Source organism: Onychostoma macrolepis, chromosome 05 (assembly GCF_012432095.1).
Source record: "Onychostoma macrolepis isolate SWU-2019 chromosome 05, ASM1243209v1, whole genome shotgun sequence".
Taxonomy (NCBI): Eukaryota; Metazoa; Chordata; class Actinopteri; order Cypriniformes; family Cyprinidae; genus Onychostoma; species Onychostoma macrolepis.
The window spans coordinates 2,679,502-2,702,623 of NC_081159.1; the positions used below are offsets into that span (position 1 = coordinate 2,679,502).

At 37.0% G+C, this 23,122-nt stretch overlaps 1 protein-coding gene across 1 annotated transcript in view; it reads left to right on the forward strand.

The window, feature by feature from the left end:
• The first annotated feature begins 4,414 nt into the window (after window positions 1-4,414).
• fbrsl1 (fibrosin-like 1) overlaps window positions 4,415-23,122 on the forward strand; it is a 293,809-nt gene continuing 275,101 nt past the window's right edge. Inside the window, 1 exon segment of the mRNA XM_058776797.1 lies at window positions 4,415-4,714. Coding sequence (XP_058632780.1) covers window positions 4,442-4,714 — 273 coding nt within the window. The 5' untranslated portion in view covers window positions 4,415-4,441.

The window sequence follows — 23,122 nt, forward strand, 5'->3', positions numbered from 1 at the left end:
TATCTTTAAAGAAAAGCTGAACTGACATAACACAGTCTGTCGGGATGTTAGTTTAGCTTGAAGGTGCGGGGAGGTGAAAAATCAATAGAACTCATTTCTGAATTTCTTCAAAAATGTTGAGCTAAGCCTTTGACTGATCCCGACTATGTGACTTTCCTGAGAAAAGATTAGTCAAAAAAGCAAAGCCGTTTGTGAGTGAAGGTATTTTTTAAGAAAGAAAGAAAGAAATGTATTTACATTTTATTTGGCATTTACTTTGACATTTATACTTGCCTTTTCACATTTCATTTCAGTGAATGACTAATCTAATTCAGCGTGATGCGTTCAATAAAGCTCAACTCAGTTTCAAAATCCTTCCAGTAATTCTCACTGTCTTTCTTTAAATAGAGACAACCTCACATTCAGTTTATATTTCCTCGGTGATAATGATATAGCTTAGACACCCACTACTCCTATCTCCTAACCCTGCTGACACTCTCCATTTCCAATTCACCCTTGCAGTCCAGCAGAGTTTGACCTTTGCTAGTGTAACCAAGCACATCTAGATCCCCGGTTAGACAACACAGTCTTGCGTAGACATTTTGAACATAGTGATTACATGACTGGAGAGAATACTTGGATAGATAGATAGATAGATAGATAGATAGATAGATAGATAGATAGATAGATAGATAGATAGATAGATAGATAGATAGATAGATAGATAGATAGATAGATAGATAGAAAATCAATAGAAGGATGAATGGATGACAGACAGAAGATTGGATAAATGGATGGATGGATGGAAAGAAAAAAGAGATGGATAGATGAGTGAGTGAGTGGATGATAGACAGAAAGATTTGATGGATGGATGGATGGATGGATGGAAAGAAAGAAAGATGGATGGATGAGTGGATGATAGACAGAAATATTGGATGGATGGATGGATGGATGGATGGATGGATGGATGGATGGAAAGAAAGAAAAAAGATGGATGGATGAGTGGATGATAGACAGAAAGATTGGATGGATGGATGGATGGATGGAAAGAAAGAAAAAAGATGGATGAATGAGTGGATGATAGACAGAAAGATTGGATGGATGGAAAGAAAAAAGAGATGGATGGATGAGTGGATGATAGACAGAAAGATTGGATGGATGGATGGATGGATGGATGGAAAGAAAGAAAAAAGAGATGGATGGATGATAGACAGATAGACTGGATGGATGGATGGATGGATGAATGGAAAGAAAAAAAGAGATAGATGGATGGTGGGGTGGATGATAGACAGATAGAAATATTGGATAGATAGATGGATGGATGATAGATAGACAGAAATATAGGATGGATGGATCAGACAGATAGATAGATAGATAGATAGATAGATAGATAGATAGATAGATAGATAGATAGATAGATAGATAGATAGATAGATAGATAGATAGATAGATAGATAGATAGATAGATAGATAGATAGATAGACAGACAAAAAGATAGATACATTCAGACCTCAGAAGGATTGCTTTGAGTGTGTTGAGACAGGACAAGCCCATGGTGATGTAGTGCTGATAGCACTGCACATTATTGCAAGAGTGGAGTGTAAAATAAATCATTTATAAGTCTGGATGAGTTGGATGATCTTGAGACTGTGTGTTCATTTGTGTGTGTGTGTGTGTGTGTGTTCTCTAGAGGACAGGTGCTCTCTTGCTGCCTGAAGGCAACCTCACGGTGCCTAAGAGCTTATAACTACAGACAGAGCGTTGAATTATTATATGGAAAAGTGAGCTAAGACCCAGACTGCAGAGGCGAAAAAAACACACTTTGACCTGTTGTGCTACAGTTTATATTTCTGGGGCTGCATGACATCATGTGCACTTAAATGAAGGTCTACAAGAAGTGCTTGAGAATGAACAGTCGGCACTAGTGGTGATGACAGTTAATGGCTATGAAATACTGACAAGTGTCTGCTTTGTTATTGTAAGTGTAGTCGTATTCTATGACAACAGTTATGCTATTTACATACATTTTCTATTTGTATTTACATTTCTACGATATGCATGATTCAAAAATAGATATATTAACCCAGCTGGCTTAGTTATGACCCACCTGTCATTTCAATGTAATGAATACATGAAGGAGGCCTGATTGTAGTTTGTATCAGTTCAATGCTTTTTATTGCATACAGCACCTGCAATTTGCCCCTGTATAAGTATTGCATTTGCACTTTCTTTCATATACAACACTTGAGCTGAAAATAACGGATTCCCCTGAATAATTCAGTGATGTGTGATTGTGGGCTACTTTAGTGAGTCCAAAGACCACTGTTATCTCCTGCTGTTATAGTAATGCCTTCCCTAGGGTCTGTGGGTGGTGAATGTGGCTTGAAGTGTCTCATGAGTTTCCTCCCCTGAGCTTTGTGTCCACAAATCTAAACTGGGCACGTCAATATGATGAATGAGTTGTGTACAGGCTTACAGTTATTCAGAACTTACCGGTTTTAAAATAGTTTAATGACATGATTGCACCAAAACGCCTCAGTTGTGCAAACACTAAAGCAAATGTGACATTGAACTTGAGTCATGATGTTAGTAATATTGAACTGGTGGAAGAAGAAAGAAAGAAAGAAAGAAAGACAGACAGACAGACATACTGATAGACTGATAGACAGATAGATAGAATGGAAGACAGAAAGTACAATGGACCAATGGATGGACGATGGACAGATAGATAAATAGGTAGATAGAATAGTGTACAGAAAGAACGATAGATGGATGGCTGGAAGAACAGATGGATAGATAGGTACTTAGAAAGAATTATAGATAGATAGATAGATAGATAGATAGATAGATAGATAGATAGATAGATAGATAGATAGATAGATAGATAGATAGAAAGTACAATGGACAGATGGATGAACGATGGACAGATAGATAAATAGGTAGATAGAATGGTGTATAGAAAGAACGATGGATGAATGGAAGAACAGATGGACAGATAGATACTTAGAAAGAATTATAGATAGATAGATAGATAGATAGATAGATAGATAGATAGATAGATAGATAGATAGATAGATAGATAGATAGAAAGAAAGAAAGTACAATGGACAGATGGATGAACGATGGACAGATAGATAAATAGGTAGATAGAATAGTGTATAGAATGAACGATGGATGGATGGTTAGGTATGTAGGAAGTATGGATGGACGGACAGATAGAGAGAGAGAGAGAGAGAGAGAGAGAGAGCGAGCAAGGCTGAAATGCTGTTCAATATTCTGAGCCTCAAATGGGGTGACAGTTTTTATTTATCATTTCCCTTCAGTGCCACTAGGTTAAAGGTCATTGGAATGTATAAGAGCGGGATTTGAGGCAGATGCCACACAAGTTCTGAGTGTGTAACTGTAGTTTAGTCTGTAGCAGCCTGCTCTGATGCGCATTTGGCCGCTGACAGCTCGCTAACTGCGCGTCTCTCCATCCGCTGACAGACGAGAAACACCCTGCAAACGACATGCCACGAAAAAATAAGTTCTTCGGACTAATATAATAAACCAGCTCACTTCCTCTGGCAATCGCAGAAGTGGCGGAAGTACGTCAGTTTGCTAGACTCCGAGCATTTACACTTCGCAGTGCGATTTCTGACGAGCGAGAACAGAGAGAAGAGGAGATGTGAATCATCCGCTGTCTCTTTAAAGCCACTTAGCGAAGCTACGCGTATTCTGACAAACACGCCGACGTCTTTCCCTTCAGCCGCAGCGCGCGGACAGCGTTCAGGAATGGAGGCGTTCAACTTACTCTCTGCTGGATAAAGAACTCTTTTCCTGGTTGGATATGATTTGTTTTTGGCGGATTGTGTGCTGAAGAAGGATCTTTGGGGGATATAACAGCGTTCTCAGCTTGACGCGGACCGTGTAGTCTCGGATGGTTTCGTGGCGTCTCTTCATATTGAAACTTGCCGATGCAATAAGTTCCTATTTGTGAATTCTTTGACAAACACGCGGATGCTTATTTTTGTTGTTTCTGGCACAGCGGGTCATGAAACGGGTGGAAATTAAAGCAGGGCCAGCAACATGAATCCAGCGTGCGGTCTGCAGCATACACGCACGCACACTGATGTTGTTGTATTCCGTTGCAACAAAGTTGCCGTGCGCTTGGAATTCACGCGACCGTAATTAAACAGCCATTTTGCACCTGTTTAAATGAAGCGAGGCGTTTCGATCCTGTGACGCCGTCCTTTGGATTACACGCACGCCTCAACCTGCATGGATCACATTTGTTTGTTTACCACGTTACGGAGCTTAACATCCAAGGTCATACTGTAAATTGTTTACAGGCTCCAGTATCTATGGGTGTGTTTTATTGATTGTGTGGAATCGATTGGTTTTGACGTGATCGAGTGTCATTTTTTTTGTTTTGGTTTTTTTTTTTTGCGGGGGGGGGGGAGGACATCGCACCGATTTTAAAATGGAAGGGAAAGTGAAGCAGAGTCGCAGATCCCGTTCGCAGCGCGAGAGGGGACGGAAACGGGAGGCGCGCGCCGGGGAAGCCCAAAATCGGAGCCCCTCGTCTGGTTCCGAACGGGAGCGAAGTCCCGGTAAAAACGCTCCGCCGCGCTCGACTTCCTCGAGCAAAACCCCACGACCCCCCCGGAGGAAGAGACGCGAGTCTAGTTCTCAAGAGGAGGATATTATTGATGGATTTGCTATTGCCAGTTTCGTCAGTTTGGACCGTCTCGAGGTAAGAACCGGTTTCAGTATTCAGAACACGTCTGACCGTCTACGGCCGCGGCGACGGTTCAAGTTTTTTTTGTTCTTTATGTGATTGTGATGACATAACCGCTCGCCGTTGAGGGTGCTAAACAGGTGTTTGCTCTTGTCACAGTGTCGCATTCCAGAAGTTCCGTTCCCGGTGAGCGTTTTTGACGTCAGAATACAGTGATAGTTCTCGTCGTGACGTAACAGAGGTCACGGCTTTTGCTGCTTGGCGCCTAAGTTGTTTGACAGGTCACTTCGAGAACAGTGACTCATTATGAAAGGGTCTGTTTGAGGTTTAACTAAGAAATTCAATATCGACTCGAGTTTATCATGTGCTGAAGTGCTTTAATGATTCATGACACATCGGGAAGTTGTGGTTTTTATGGTTTTGGGTTTTTTTTCATGAAGAGGAGCTGTAAATGTCACATCTGTTGATATGCCACTCTACCACTCACCTACCATGACTGTGCTGTGGCTGACAAGTGATGATAAAAACATACAGTTTTGTGAAAATCTAGTATAAAATGTATGTGTCAAGTTTTTGGAAAGACTAAAATAATGTAGCCTACTTGGGAGCATATTTTGAGATTTAAATATCAAGGTGTTTTTGGGGTTACTCATTTGACCTACAGCGAAAAAAGAAAGTCAAATATGTGATCATTTCTGTAACCTAATGACCTTGACACAATTATGAAGAACTCCATTTCTGTGTCTTTTTCTTTTTTTTTTTTTTTTTTTTTGACCAAAATGGCTTCCTAGTTGTTGGGTGCTAATATTTCAATGCAAACTAGCTACAAAGATAATTCTGATTATGCCAACAGACCTCTGTCTAGATATTTTTGACTTTAAGCCCTACAAAAAACTTTTTTTTTTAATTCAGAAATTGTAAAGTTGTAAGTTCAACATAGATCTAGCTGTTTTGTATTAGTTTTTGAATGGCCTGACAGATCTTGACCAAAAAATGTCATGTAATTGACCCATATGTAGATTAAAAACAGAAATCCCCTGCATCATGTCCAGACTGATTCCATAAGTCAAGGTGAAGTACTGTAAACCATCATAGAGTGAATATGTGTGTGTGTGTGTGTGTGTGTGTGTGTGTGTGTGTGTGTGTGTGTTCCAGACAGGCTCATTGATTCATCAAGTGTGTTTGAACTTGTTGTACCAATAGAGAAGCTCATAAGGGCAAGTGAACAACGGCTTTACATAGGTGTTGTGCAAACAGTCTTGACAGAGAGTTGTATAGTCAGCTGAAGTGGTGGGTTATTGGCTAGCAAGTGTGATTCTGTGTGGGTACATTCATGACAAATGGTCTAACATGACCGGTGAACTGTAACACAGGGCTCAGTCACATAAACAAACACAGATATGCTTCTACATTGACTGTGAAAACAACTGACATAGTACCTCTCGAGAGTGAATGATTTATGTGTAACGGTTATGTAAAAAAGTCAGTTTGTGTTCATTTAAACATTAAATTGCTAATTGGGTGGTAATTTCTCTGCTTTGCAGACGTGTTCAGGCGTTTGACCCTGATAAGTAGGCATTCCCTGGTCTGATTACTAACGGCATAAACGCATTCATTTTTGATAACAAACAGTGAAGATCTGAGCCCTAGAGACTAGTTCTGCTCATATAAGTTTTTCATAGCACATCACTTAATATAAGGATGTTCTAGTTGGCATGATTCTTTTGAGAATCCACCCACATGAGCAGCGCAATTCAGGCCACTGCAGATAAATGCATCTTTCTTTGAACTTTTCCTCGTGTTTTGCATGTCTGATGAACAGTTAAGTGAGCAGAGCTCTTCATCTGGCAAAGGAAATTAAGTGCATCAGATGGATTTGTTTTGCTACTTAATGATTTGCTTCTGAATCTGCTTACCTGTGTATATGAATTTTCTGGGGTGATTTAAATGTCAGCTGTGGGATATGATGTGGTGTGGTAGAAGCTTTGAGATGCATTTTAGCAAAATTACGTAATGCCTCCCAGCTCTTTAAATCCTTCTGTGTAATGAAGTACTTAATTGATAAGAATGCTGCAGTTATTCCCCCTCATGAGAACGAGGAGGCTTGTGTGAGTGTGTGGTTGTGCTGGATACAGGATGTAAATCCTCTTTGCTGAGCCAGTTGATCCATATGGTTATATATTTCTCTGGGTTTAATGTTTCAAGTTGGAATTTTAGTTGCGGAAATTGGGCCTATACGTTATGTGATTGTGAAGTGTTTCATTTGCATTTCTGCATTATCCGATCTCTGTTTTTCTCATTGTGACTTTGACTTCACTGACACTCAAAGAAACATCTTATTCAGTGATGAGTTGTTAAAACAAAGGCGAGGCTGATGATATCATAGTGGAAACTCAGGATGTTTTGGGAAGTGCCTTCAATAAAGCATTGTACTGGAATGTGACATCTCCAGTTTGGTGATTTCGGGTAAACGTGCCTATTAAGCTCACCAAAAGATATTGGTTTCAGTACAAAAAGTTATGTTAAAATAAATATTAATCTCTTGCACAAAAATATTTAATTAAATTTTAAATGACAAAAGCATTTCAATTAAGATATACATCATTCAATTCAAAAAGTCCGGCTGTGCTTAATGGGTACATTTTTGTGTTCTTTAAGCACACCCCTGTTCCCATTAAGCTCACATCTTTTTTTTGTTTAAGGAATTTTTAAAAAGAATAATTGTAAAAAGTCAATCACAAAAAAAAAAAACAGAACACTAAAATCAAGCAACAAAGCATACAATTTAATCAGATATATATTCATAATGAATTGTCATCTAAGCACATTGCAACATCTAGACTAGTCCACTTTCAGCTAAGTAACACATATTCAAAAATCAAATAAAACATTTAATTCATGGGGATGAACACAGAAACTAGCCTCATTATGAAAGCTCTTGTTAAATGGATGTCAACTTATCTATAGTCTCTTATGGCTGGAATACACTACATGATTTTTGCCCCGATTTTCCACAGATTTACAGTCTGGAGAAGTTGATGCGATTAAATCGATTAACTTAACTTAGAGTGACAACCATCAGTTAATATTTAAAGTCTGTTTATGAAGTATTTATATAGACGTTGAATGTGGAAGAGCTTAAAGAGGGCACACTGGGCTTAATTGGAGCAGCAACTATTTTTTTTTTATACATTTCATGTAATATTAAAATTACAGGATTTGTGCTAAATAAATGGTCTAGGTCATGTTTTAAGTTCATACATATTTTAATATGAACAACTATTATTAACAATATCTATGAAATTCTACTTTTTCTTATTGATGTCACACTGAAGCTGTGTGATTTTCATAGTAGTGCACCCTTTAAGCTCACCTTACAATAATATGAAATCTTTAAATATTACAGCACTGTAAAACGACAGACCAGCAATAAACTGTAAATGTATAATATTATGGCTGTAAAAGTACAAGCCAGTAATGCCTGTGAAGTATTATGTTAGTGTAGCACACAATCTTATACAGCTAGTCAGCTAACTGTGTTCTGTAGCATCTGTGCTATGTTGCTAAAACTCTTTTGAATCTAATGTAAGTATTTCCAACATCCAAGTTGCAGGTTATAATATGCAAAAGTCTGAACATTAATCTCTTAATTTTACAATGAGTAGTGAAACTTACCCAAAATAAAGGCTTAAACGTCTAAATAACGCACATTTAAGGGGCTCCTCTTTTGGTGAAAGTTTTTGCCAGACAGTGTGAACACATGGAGACTCATATCTCAGCGTGCAATGATCTGATTGACTTGAAATTATAGGAGGTATATAGTAACAAACACATCAATTGGTTAAGACATCAGATTATAAAAAGAAAAAAATAATTTATTATCCTACTTGATCTCAAAAATGGAAGTGTGCTTAATAGGCACATTTACCGTAGTTCTTTAAAGTCATCATGGCATGGATTTATATTTTATTTTAATATGTTCCTTGAGGTTCACTTAAAGTATTTTAAACCCTCTGTCTAAAATGAACTGTTTTAAGAAGGCTCCTTTTTAAAGGTCACTAAACGGCCAACGATTGGCTAACATCATTGCTTTTGAAAAATATCCTTTTTTTTTTAAATGGTCCCTTGCTATTGCACATGAGTAAGTGTTTTTAAATCATTATCCATTATTCAAAACTGTCAATTATAGACAAAGCGTTATAATATAGTGTACTTATGATTTACGACTTCAGCCATTAAGTTAATAAACATCAGTGGATGGGGCGTATTGTGCGATGATGTAAAACTATTTATCAATGTCTTGCTCTAGAGGCAGTCAGATGCAAATGTCTTTGCCCATGTGACATCACAAATTTGACTATCTAAATGAGACATTTTTGGAGCTTGGTTATATTATTATTATTATTATTTATAATGAGGAATATGTTTTAAGCTAAGAAGCTTGCAGGGTGTTTTAATGGTATAAAGACCTTTCATATGTCAAAAGATCAAGGATATTTTAATGTCTCGTATCATGACCTCTTTAAGATATGAGAATGATGATGAAAACTTGTTTTTGTATTCCTGGTTGTCCACATTTGCACGTTTCGTGTGGGAGATGAAGAGGTGGACATAAGGGAATGATAATGAAAACTGTGACCTAATATGCTTTCTTTAAGATTTCTTTGAGGTCATCTAGTTTTTCATTAGTATTTGTTTGACTTCAACCCTAGTCGACACAATGTTCTGCGAGAGACTGTAAACAGTAACCAATAAACCTTTTCAAGGCCAAGTTTGAAAATTCACCTTATTTTCCACTTGTACTATTTTTCTAGCAATTTTTTTTTTTTTTTTTTTTCATGAAGCACCCGCTGGCAGAGAAAGCTGTTCAGGGAAGACCGAAACGACAGACTAGCGTTAGTGCCCCTCTGAAAATTGCAATAAAAATAATGGGGAAGAAATTGAGAGGAGTCATAAGTGGCTCATTAAGTAATAGTGTTTTCTTTTTAAACAGGCAGACCTTCGCTAGTCCAAGTTTCTCATTCTGTGAAAACTATTACCGTTAAACACTTACGCATTGAATTTGTGGATATGTTTTTCCACTATGATTTACGAGCATATGAGTAATTTTTGACTTGTGTAGTTCCCTCTCAAACAATTGAAGTGTTTGCTATAAACTTGTTTCTGACGTGTTGGAGCCTGTTTTGACTTTCGTTTTCAGGGCTTTTGGTTATCTGAGTTGTGGTTGTGGTTTGCTGTCTGTTTCTGGGTGTTGATGGATCATTTCTTCAAACAAGTTTCAAATCATTATATGCACAGGTTTATCGACCAAATATATCAGTCAAGGCCTTAATCTAACAAATGGAATGTCTTTAAGCTGCTTTATTTTCTTGGCTTCTTCATTTTTTATGTAAGTGACCACAAAATGTATAGTATTTCAAGCCGATTACACTTATACAAGTACAAAATCAATTTTTGTATAAAATTGGCAACTTTATATCTCAACATGGATAGCGCACAGGGCTGGGTGAGATGGCTAAAAATTATTTTATTTATTTTTACAAATTTACATTTGTATATTTACTCTAAAATAAAAGGGCATATTTTTTTATTTTCTGTTATTTAATTTTTTTCCTTTTTTCAGAAAGAGAAACTATAATCTTATGGAGTATAATTATTTTTATTCACCAGATAACAGTAAATAACTGCAGTGATTAACCAATATATTGCCAAGGCCGATATTTTTACAATTAAGCATTACTATTTTTTTTTTTTTTTTTTTATGTATTTATTTTTCAAAAATTCATATCAGTCAACCTCTAACAATATATAGTAAAGAGCATTTCCAGTACTTATAGTTTTACTAAAACATTTTAACATGGAAAAAATGACTTAAAGGGAATTTATTTATTTTTTTCACCATGCACATTAATTGTTAAATTGTTTTAAATCGATTCACTGATTCACAGAAAGAGTTAAAGTTAATGGTCAAATAAAAAGCATATGAAAACCATCACCATGTTCACATTGCTTCTTTATTCAATATTGCCAACATAATCATCATGATTATATTGGCAATTTTTGATAAATCGGTCTGTCTTACTCGCACACGCACATTATTGCTTCTAGCTGGCACAGCCGTAATGAGTGTGTGTGTTGTCTCATACGTTGAGCCTCTGTGTGTGTGTCTTAGAGCATGTTTTCTTTATAAATGATGCTTGCTGTGAAAGCAATTAGCGTAACAATTGTCGACAAGCTCCTGCTCTGAACGTGAGATAGCTGCCTCGGCTCCACGGGGAAAAGCCTTTATGGTCTGACTGATACTAACAATAATTGCTGAGAGTGCTATTCCCACATTGAAATAAGATATGGAGATGGGAGAGGTTCTCTGAGGCCTGTCTTCCTCTCTCCCACACTCCTTCCCTCTCGATTACCTTGCCCTGGTATGTTTTAGTACATTTATCCTTTGCTGATTGGTGTGGAACGAAAGGCCTATAAGCCTATGTAACCTTTTCATAGTTAACCTGGATCTTGATTGGCTGAGCGTTAGCAGGAAAGGTCATCAGACCCATTGCAAAATGTTTTTCTCTGTCCCGTTGGATCTGATGACTTATTGAAAAATGTTCTCCAAATCTGAGTGGACGTGCTGTTTTAAAAAAAAAAATTTTTTTATGTATGCAGCCCATTTGCATGGGATAATGCATGATACATCTTGGGTGTGCGTTATTTTCTAATAATTCAATGAACCAATTGTTCCGCTTATACTATGGTTACCACACCTCAAGACATTGTTCAGATTTTGTATTTGAGAAATATAATAAGTGTGTGTGTGTGAATCACCTGAGTCTGTGCGTCTCTCAATAGAGTTTGGCAGCAGCGTCCCCAGTAGCGAAATTGTAAATCTGCCTCAACAACAGCGCTGTTATTATCACGCAAGTGAGAGATGTCATGTAGCATTGAAGTTGCTATTTTACTGATAAAATTGCCAGAGCTGAGAACATGTTTGTGTGCGAGCGTGTGTCTGAACTGTGTGTATGTGCATTTGTGTGGGAGAAATAGACTATGAGCTTTCCATACATAATAAAACATAATTTTGTGGCAAAAACATGGAAATAATTTAGTTGTTTATATATATTTATTTGCTTGGTCAGTGTCGTTGTGGGTTTTGGCTCTTTTGCTGCTGTAGGCTGTAAGGACCTTTTGAAATAACTGAAATCGTTTGGCGAAGTGATATGGACATGTAATGTGGTCAAGACCTGCCTGGAACTGTAAATAATTGCACACCTTAGAACATTCATAAGCCAATCAGATTCAAGCATTCAACAGACCTGTACATAATGGTCAAATGGTATTTGGAATTGGCATTTGCTTTCTGTTTTTCTGTTTGACCAAAAGTTTGTCCGTGTTGCTATATAAAGAGTAAATAGGTTGCATTAACAGTCACTAATTTAATAAATATTGTGAAATAAAAAGTGCATGAATCTATATATATATATATTTTTTTTTTTTTTTGTGTGTGCAAACACTATAAGAACTTTTTAAAGACCATATAACCTTGAATGAACATTCTGTTAATATTACTGGAAAAACATTTGTTCATAGATTTGACAGAACCTGGCCAGAATGTTAACCACATTTCTGAAAACGTTCAGTGTTAACTCGGATGTCCTTTCTTTTTCTGTCTAGAATAACACGTTGCGTATAAACATCATTCTGAATTAGCCAGCGTCAGCAGCGTAAAACGGAAGTTGAGCGACCACACTGCCCTTTCACCACCACCGCTGGCTGCCAGTTCAAGAGGTGTCATCTTGATAGTTTGGCTAAATGATTGTCAAAATGACAAAAAGATCCTGTAGTGTTTAAACGTACAGTACAGCCGCTGCTCTGCTTGAACGGTCGCAGCAGAGGTGCAGATGCCAGCTCTTCTCTCTGTATTCTAGCTTACAGCTTAATGACTTCCTGCCAGGGCTAAAGTATGTGCTCACTTCATAAATCCCCCCCCTATTTTCGGCCCTAACCTCCCCTCTCACGCACCGCTCCAGGTGCTGATGAAACCGTTCCCCTTCTGCATAATCATATTTCCTCTAGCATGAGCCAAAAACAGCCAGAGAGCTAGAGCTGCTATTCTCTGGAACTCTCCGCCATACTCGTCCCTCGTGATTCCATGGCTTTTAAACGGTTAAGTGGAAACTTAGATTCTGATTAGATACAGTAGGTATGCTTGTACGGAATTAGAAATAAGCAGGAATTCTAGAACAGAGGTGTAACCACAGCAGTGCCACAGCTTTCCAGAAAACCGACATAGATAAAACATATACCCACATAATTTTTCACCTATAACTGCAGGATTTAATATATATATACATACACATACACACATACAAGTGATGCACAGATGAGGTAAAATGTCACCCGAATCCGCAGCATCAAATAAATTGTCCACCCACCAACCGCCCGCACCTATATTTTTGTCTGATTTAGATAACCACCAGAAAGTTTTGGAAAAATAAATAAACCCAGAAAGTTTTGGAAAAGTCATGGAAATCTATTTCACAATTCTCTGTATAATAGAATTATGTTTAATTAGGTCCTGACTTTCGGTGTGGGGTTGCGTGCATTACTCATTCAACTTTAAAATGAGGGAAATTACTGCAAAGCATTTATTCAATATAGCGTATAGGTTAGATGAGTAAATAAATCTACACAAACCATCAGATCAGTCATTTGAAAACAGTGTGAGTGATTCAGCTGTACCACATCCTCTCTCTTTGACCTATCTAGAGTTTAGCTCACATTTCAGTACAGTTGACAGAATTGTCAATTGCCTAATCGGTCATTGTTGCATTGTCACAAAAATTTATTATTTTCACGTCTTTTTAAGCCATTCGGTACTCGCGCTTTTCTGTGCGCTGCAGTCACATCCAAAGTACCAAATTGAGTTTGCAAGCAAATCTTGTTGGACTTAAGTGGCCAAATACACACAAAATGACGTCGTCCTGGCATGTATCCTCATAAGCACAGTTGGTTTTGTCTTAAGTTAATGTAAACAGTTACGAAAGAAAACGCATGTGTATAAGTAGCCTATTGGATCCATGAAACGGGTCTTGTGACAGCGGCCTATAAAGCTGTGCCGTCTGTCATTAATGTTAATCAAACAACAAAAGAAAGAGGAAATCCCTCACTACTCTTGACTAAGTAATGTTTTGTTGAATAACTTTTTATTCAATTTCTGTAGCCCATTTAGAAAATGTAGTTCATATTTGCATCATTAATGATATATCTTATCCACCCGCGACCCACCCGCAAATAATCAGAATGCATTTTATTTATTATCCGACCCACCCAACCCTCAGATTATCTGCAGCGCCCGCGGATATAACCGCCATCCGTGCATCACTAGTGGTCACAATGTGTGGGTCACAGTGAGCTAAAAGTGTAACCAACACTCACTGTGTGCTCATACTATGGTCAAAATATGAGGTCACAGTGCACCCACTGTGCGCCAGTGATGCGTGGATGAGCTAAAACGTCACCCGAATCCACAGCTTCAAATAAATTATCCACCCACCAACCGCCCGCACCTATATTTTTGTCTAGATAACCGCACCCGATCGTCACATTCAGTGTTCGTTAGTGGTGAGCAAAGCGAGGCTTCGTGAAACACTGAAACAGTCGAAGCAAATGTGTCGAGGCTTCGAAGCAATTCGACACCCGTCTCTACGGTGACACCTAGTGGTCATTTTCAAGTATTGCTCTGAAACAGTTTCGACAGAGAAGCAGGTAGGCGAATATACGAATTATAACCTATGTTGTGTTTGTCGCTTCGCCAAGTGATTCGGGGGAGTGGTTAGTGTTCATGACTGGAATGCTATCACCCTGGTTTCGAATCCCGGGTGAAGCATTAATTCATAAAATTATAGTAAGCATTTAGAATTTGTGTTTTTATTGTTCTGCTATTCTAATGTGTTGAAACATCGGTCTGACATCTGAATGAACTCTTTAAGAATAAATGTTATTTTGGTCATGAAAAATGAACATTAATAAAAGACATCAAGCCACAATGTCTGACTTCTTTTTTTTTTTTTTGCATATAAAGATTTTTATTTTAAAATATGGATTTTCTAAACAGTGTCTCAACACTTTGTGATCTGAATTAGATTTCATACAATGTATGCCTTGCTTAGATGGCCCAGCAGTGTCAATAGCAGGCCTAGGTACAGGGACAATGTTACCATCCTCTGCACCCCCCAAAAGGCCAGGATGAGTGCTCCTCAAATGGCCCATCGTGGATGTTGTATTATTACAGTAGGCTAGCTGCCTATCACAATACATGCATCTCACTTTATTGTGTGTTTCCAAATGGAAATGCTCCCACACCACAGATGCATGGCATCTCTTGCATGGAGCTTCCATTATTATGTAATCTATCAGTATGAAATAATCTATGTATCAATTAGCCTATGATATCCTATCTCTAACTTGCTGTGCTTGTCACTATCTAACTTATATTAATGTATATGTATGCCTATATGAATGTATCAGTATATTTATCCTAATTATCTGTCAATGTCTATAGCCTATCTATCAATATCTTAATAATAACTTTTCATCTAGCCTAAATATAATTAACAAGATTACACTATAAATATCACTATATCGCAAAATCTTTCTCCTCTCACAAAAACCCACGAAGTGAAGATGCGTTAACTTCACTTTTATATATATATATATATATATAGACACACACACCTTCGTTTTTGTGAAAAGTGGGGTCATCCCATAGGCGTAATGGTTTTTATAGTGTACTTACTGTATGTGCTATTGCCCTACACCAACCCTAAACCTACCCCTTACTGGAGACTGTGCATTTCAACTTTCCCCAAAAAAACCTCACTCTGTATGATTTATAAGCGTTTTGAAAAGTGGGGACATGGGTCAATGTCCTGAGATGTCACCTTCACCTTGTAATACCTGTCATACCTTTGTCATTATACAAATCTATGTCCTGACTTTTCACAAAAACGCACACACACACACACACACACACACACACACACACACACACACACACACACACACACAGATATATATGTATGTATATGTGTGTGTATATATCTGTGTCTGTATATGTTAAATGTATGAAAAAATATATAAACACTACTGTTCAAAAGTTTGCGGTTTAAAAGTTTTTTTTATTTTATTTTATTTTTTAAATAACCTTTTTTTAACCAAGGCTGCATTTATTTGTTCACAAATACAGTAATATAATATAATGTGTGTAATACATGATAATGTGCAATGGTGAATTTTTAGCATCATTATTCCAGTCTTCAGTGTCACATGATCCTTCATAAATCATTCTGAAATGCTAATTTAGTGCTTTAGTGCTTTGAAATGTTTCTTACTATTGCAAATGTTGAAATTGGTTGTTCTGCTTTTTGTGAAAAACATGATTCTTTTTTTCATGGAAAGTTCAAAAGAACAGCTTTTATTTGAAATGGAAATTTTTTGTTAACATTATAAATGTCTTTACTGTCACTTTTGATACATTTTTAATGCGTGTATAATATTATTGCTGAATAATAGTGTTAATTTCTTAAAAAAATAAAATCTTTCAGAATTTACTGACCCCAAACTTTTTGATGGTGTGTAAATATATAAAAATGCAGTAAATATTTTATAATATATAAAGTTCATTTTTCAATAGTTCATGGTGAGTTTATATACCTGTAGATATCTGCTGAATATAATGCTAAGTTATCCAAGCTATTCTTCCATTTTACTGTTGCTGAAGTGTAGCCTCGAGCGTACAGATGATCTGTGGTTAGTGAACATTGACGTGCAGCATCAACACTTCCAGAGCAGACAACCTCAAGCTGTCACAGCATGAGTCGATGCTGGTTGCTTCCAGTGTAGACACGGTGTTATTGTCTGTAGGCAAGTTCTGGATGGGGGGCTGATTTCTTGGAAATATACTTGCCAGCAATCTTACAGGTGTGAAATTTAACATTTCTAGAACAGGATTATTGTGCCAGAGTCAGTGAGTGTGTTGACATGCACCTTCATAATGCAATTATAATGGGATTTTGGCAATATTGCAATTAAACTTTACCTCATGTAAATGCAATACTTCGATCAAAATAATGTGATTAAGCTCATTAAGCTCGTAGTAACCATAATCACATTAATCAATGTGATGTATGCCTGTTTTAATCACAATAAACAGTGGCCGGTAACACGCCTAAATATGTGAGTTCATCATTTGTGCTGTGGAGTTTGCAAATAATGGTAAAAATAACCATACTTGGTGAATAATCAGAATAATGAAAATTGCATGTAAACTGGAATGAAGAGGTTTTCTCGTGTCATGTAAAAAATTTTCTTTTTACTAGAGTCCTTACTCTAATAATTACAAATAAACACATTATTGGTGCACATGTACACGTAGTCACTGTGTGTTCCAGAACAGTGGCTCTGTTATAGGTCGTGAAGAATGAATGATGCAAAATTCAAATATTGAAATAATTATTTTTTATAATCATTGATAGTTTGTATAGCAAAATAAATAGCCATATATTTTTTCTTTATAAAGGGCTTTCTATATATTTTATTTTTAGGATCTAAGGATACACATCCAATGAAAATGTATTGTATTTCATCATGGAATATGTCTTTCACTTAAAACTAGCCTAAAAAAAAAAAAAAGCATTTGATATTCCCTCATTCTTGGAGAAAAGATAACCCACACAATGTTAAATATGGGTTTACTTGCAAAAGGGATAAACATGATTTTGTGCTGACCACATTGTGATGTGTGTGGTGAATTACTGGCTGCTGAGAGCATGAACCTATTGCAATTTAGCTGTCATTTAGAAACATGTAGACTGTAAATAACACTTCCACAGCTGTTTAAGCATTTACAAGTCTGTCACGTTAATAATTCTGCATATTGTTGGGCCTATGCAATTCAGTACATTTTAATGTTTGATTTTAAAGGAATAGTTCACCCAAAATTGGAAGTCTGCTGAAAATTTACTCACCCTCAGGCCATCTTCATTAGAACACCTCAGAATGGATCCTCTGCAGTGAATGGGTGCCGTCAGAATGAGAGTCCAAACTGCTAATGAAAACATCACAATAATTCACAAGTAATCCACACTATTCCAGTCCGTCAGTTAATGTCTTGTGAAGTGAAAAGCTGTATGTTGAGTTGTGTGGACTCTCATTCTGACGGCACCCATGCAGCATCCATTGGTGAGCAAGTGATGGAATGCTAAATTTACCCAAATCCATTCTGATAAAGAAACTAACACATTTACAACTGAATGGCCCAATGGCAAGTACATTTATAGAAAATTTTCTATTTGGTTGAAATTTTCCTTTAAGGATGTTTTGATTTATTGTTGTATTTTTGGTTTATAAAATATGAAACCATTTGAGAACTGCTGTTCTAAAGTATGGCTTTTGACTTTGTAGTATCTAGTATATCTAATTGGAATTGTTGTCTTGGAAATACTGTGGTGTGTGTCTATGGCATTGTTTTTTTTTTTTTCTTCGTTTTTTTTCATGTAAATGCCATTAGAGGCTATACAGCATGTTTTTCTCATGGTCAAATGGTGTTTGTTGGGGAGCAGCTGTTATGTTGATGTTGTAGCTTTTCGACTGAGCAACAGAGAGGCCCTCACAGTCTGGCTGCATTGAGGCTGGAAATAGCACACTGACACACACACACACACACACACACACTGCTGCCACAGCACATGAGTGACACTGCACTGGAAATAAAAGAAAAACACCCTAGTCTGCGGGGAGGGACACAGTTGTGCTTGACTGCCGTCAGTTTCAAGTCAGCTGTATTCCAGTTGTTAGTGGAAAATTGTCTTTTTCTGTCAGATGTTTTAACCTTACATCAGATGACAGCAGTGATGGATGTGGCTTTGCCACACTTCATAAATGCAACCTCATGAATTCTGCTTTGCAAAAATGGGGTCATATAACACTTTTTCATCATTGTAATTTTCCTCAAGGTCCACCTTTTAATGCAAATGTTTCTTACATCAAAAACTGTAATTTAGTTTTATATGACCGCTTTCTGTCCTCTCCCTGACCCTTTAACCAAATTAGGCCTGCAATACCTGGAGCTGTCTGCTAGCATTCCCATTCATCTCAGTGCTTTCTACTTTCAGAATGGTGTTTCTGAAAGTGAAGGCTTCTAACAAGAGGGATTAAACAGCCCGTGCTCAACTGGTCTTTATCACATCATGGGTCGACTTTTGCCACTGTGTTTTTAAAGCTCATTGATGCACTGTTAGGATTGGCAAAAGATTTTGAATATGAAATATGTAACAACATTGTGCCATAACCATATAGATATACATAAGCTGTTTTTGCAGTTTTTTTTCTCATTAGATGTTGTTTTTGCAAGGTAATGCATGTTTTCTTTTTTAAATTCAAAAGATTTAGAAAAAATCTCTTTTTTATATGACTAGCATCACACTTTGAGTTGGACAATATATCAATATATATCCTATATTTGTTAGTTACTTTATTTAAAGCTACTATAAGCCTTTGTTTTTTTAAAGCTGCTGTAGCTAGTCTTAAAATAGTTAGCAGTTTTCAATAATGTTCGAACATCACACTACTGTTGTGTTTGGGATCTTTAAATGTTTTTGAACATTACGTGTCTTATGCTTGCTAGGGCTGCATTTATTTGAACAAAAATGCAGTAAAAACAGTAATATTGTGAAAATGGGATACTTTAGACTCACTGATGATGAATAGATGGAAACATTTCTTTAAAACGTAAAAATCTAAAAACAAAGTTCTAACAATTCTAAATAATTCGTACTTATAATAAAACAATATGTGTCAGCAGTCAAAGTCAGCTCATTTAGCCTATTATCTGAACTCTTGCCTGATAATTTAAACTTTTTAAGCCATATGCATGCAGTTATAGGAATAACATCGGAGTAAAAAAATTATATTGTAAAAAGGTTTATGCAAATCATTTTTCAAATGTTCATGACCAGTTTAACACCTTTTTAGTGCAGTGAAGGTTGAACGATTAAATTACTGTTGGATTCTTTTGCTGTTGTGACTGGCTGATACTTTTTGATTTGGCAGTTTCTTTTTCCTAGAGGATATAGAAAGACCACCTCGGTTAGGTCTTAAGAGCTATTCACTTCTCTCTTCAGAAACGTTGGGCTCCTGCAGCCCTTGTGAGACAGGCAGGGTGCCTTGGGCAGGTTTATTCTATACGCCTCAGCGTGCTCTTCCAGAACTGGCACACTGTCTGGCTGTTTATTGGTTTTGTAATAGGATCCATATCAGGAATTTTGGCAGACATAGAGTAAATGAGCTAACACACATTTGGACCCCACAGGCTAAATAAGAGCCATTGTTTAGTGCAGAAAGCACAATAGTGTTTCTGTCTCAACGCCACTGCCTTAACGCTTCACAGAGCCAGAGAGAGAGAGAGATAACAAAGCTTTGGTCAAAGTAATCGCTAATTGTATGATTTCCTGACCTGAAGCTTTTGGAAAAGCTCAAAGCATGTCTGTTTAGGCTGCGAAATTGCTGTGATTCTCACCCCTAGCTGTATGTTGTACTACACAACATCTATTTTATTTGTCGGTCTGCGTTCCATGGAGGTGGGGAGGTTGGCACCAGCCTCACAATAATCTCTCCAAACCCTGCTGACACATGGGTGTGGTACACACACACACTTCACACACAGCTATAAAATGCCTTCGTGGTGTTTGGTCCTTTGAAATCTTCCTAGAAATTTTTAGGCTGTTGGTCGTAGAGTGCCACCGGCAGAAATGTGGTTCTTTAGCTTGTGATCCAGGGTGCTGACCGCATTGCGGGCATTCTTAAAATTTACACGTCTAATCACTTCGCTGTTGAATTCTCTGGACGCTTCTTTCTGCTGAGAGTCCTGGACTGAATATCACATGTCAAGTTCCCTGAGACCAAAGTGTTAGAGAGTGAGCTTTCATTTGGAAATACGATGCTTAAATATATTTGCAGGAAGCATGACAAGCTTGATAAATGCTTCGATTTTAATCGTTTTATAATCTCATAGTATGAAATGCAATGTTTCAAACCCAAATGATTCTTTCTTCAGCTGACAAAAAGGAAAATTGGTGGTTTACACTAAACTAAAAGTCATGGCAGTTAGTTATCATTCATATGAGGTGGCAAAGAAATTATGTTCTTTTGAACTTAGATATTTGTCAAGGAATCTTAAAAAAAAATGTATCACAGTTTCCACAAAATATTATGCAGCACAACTGTTTTCAACATTTATGATGATGATAATTTGAAATATTTCTTGAGCAGCAAATCAGGATTTTAGAATTATTTCTGAAGGATCATGTGACAAATGCAAAACATTACATTTTAAAATAGATAACTGTGTTTTTGTGATTTTTCTGTTCCTTTAAATTAAACTTCTTGCTCTTGAAATGATAAAATGTCAAGGACTTGACTAGAACAGATATGATCTCAAAACTTTTGGAAAGATATTATACTTGCATATGGAAATCTCAAACAGTTCTGCAGTAATCCAAAAGCAATGGCAGCAGAGTTTTCTGCTCTGTCGCCTGCTGTATTTCCTCTTCCTGTTGCTCTGTCTGTCTCTCTCTCTCTCTCTCTCTCTCTCTCTAAGCACCTCTAGTATGTGTGTTTATGTATGTGATGGCTCTTAAAACATCTTGTTAAACATAATCAGTTTGTTAGCAGGCTGCTAAAAACAGCAGTGCTCTCTGCTACCCACATACTCACACAGACACACTCACACACAAACAAACAAACCCGAGCATACTGTCTGCAACTGAAAACCTGACAAGATGCCAAACTTGAGACAGATTTATTTCAAAAGGCAAAGTGCTGTGTGGTACTGAGCAAGGCAGCAGAGACAGTTAAAGGAACAGTTCACCCAATAATACAAATTCTGTAATTTTCTTACCTCCTTGGCATTACAAACCTACATTATATATCTTGAAAGTTTTACAGTAGCCTTTTTTTTTTTGAGGAACAAACTGAAATTCGCTATTTCACCAATCGTTATAATCTCCTCTAGTGAGCTGCTGAAGTGGAGTTGAACTGGATCAATCTGAATTGTGAACAAATCGTTAGACTGGATTTGTGAATTGAATAAATGCATTCTTCAAAAAGATCCTAGTACGGTAATATTCTTTAACAGTATTCTGTTAAAAGAAAGTCATACTGGTTTTGTCAAGATCCATGGATGTGCTTTCCACATCCTTATGGTGTGTTATTCTCTCATTTTCTTGTGCTTTCCCTAGAGATGCATTTTTGGAGCATTAGTGAATCTTGCCATTCTTCCTCTCACTGCTTTAGTCCTCATAATATATTGGATTCTCTTCTATGGTTTACAGACATGATTGGTTCTGTGCAAGTAAGAACTGTCAAGCCTAATTTATAACTTCGTCTATAACTTGTGTTTTGAGTGCAGAGCAACCAAGTGAATGTTGTTTGGTGGCCTTCGGGAGTTAAATCGGTCATTTTTAGTGAACTATTTGATGGAGTGATGTATTCAGAGAACAGCCATTTCAGCATCTCAAACCCTCTCTGATACTCATGATGTTACTTCATTTTATCATCAACAATTGTGAATAAGTTGTAAATATTTAATGTTGTTTAGCTCTAAAGTAGTGTTGTCAAAAGACCCGGTACTTTGGTACCAAGTCAGTACTAAAAAAATGAAAACGTCACGGTACCAGGTTTTTTTAAGTACCGGTGGTACCGATACCCGGTCAACCCGGTTATTGATGCGTACGGCCCTATGATTTCCGCAATGCAGAAAACACGGACGGAATCTCGGAATCCAGTTATAAAAACGGAATTTACAGTTTAGCACGGAATGTCACGGAATTTGTCAAAGTTTGGATGAATTACACTTAAATCAAATCGCAACACGGACTAGTATCTGTAAATATTAAGCCGCAAAAGGCGATTCAAATATGAATCCCGCATGTTCTGCGAGTCTCTGTGTGAATGAATGGCAGAGACGCGCATTATTTATTTTATTTATTTATTTTTTACTACACACACTGAAGCGTGCGTGACGCTCGCGGTGATTTCAGCAACTGTCGTCTCAATGAGGACATAAATACATAAACAACATCTATAGAACTGCTCTGAGAGTCCCTTCACGAGCATTTTACCGTTTCATTGAGTAAAACCAGCATCATATCATATATAGCTACACACAGAAATTTAAAGGTATTCACGGCAACCCGTCAAAATAAAAGTTTATCTTAAAGACATTGTGCCAGAAATATATTACTATTATTTAGTAGAATATGTGATATTACTACTGTTGGGGGAAAAAAAAATATATATATTTTTAAAGAAATAATCACACAATATTTCTTCCATATTTTTATTTTAATAGTAAATCCCCTTTATTTACCAAAA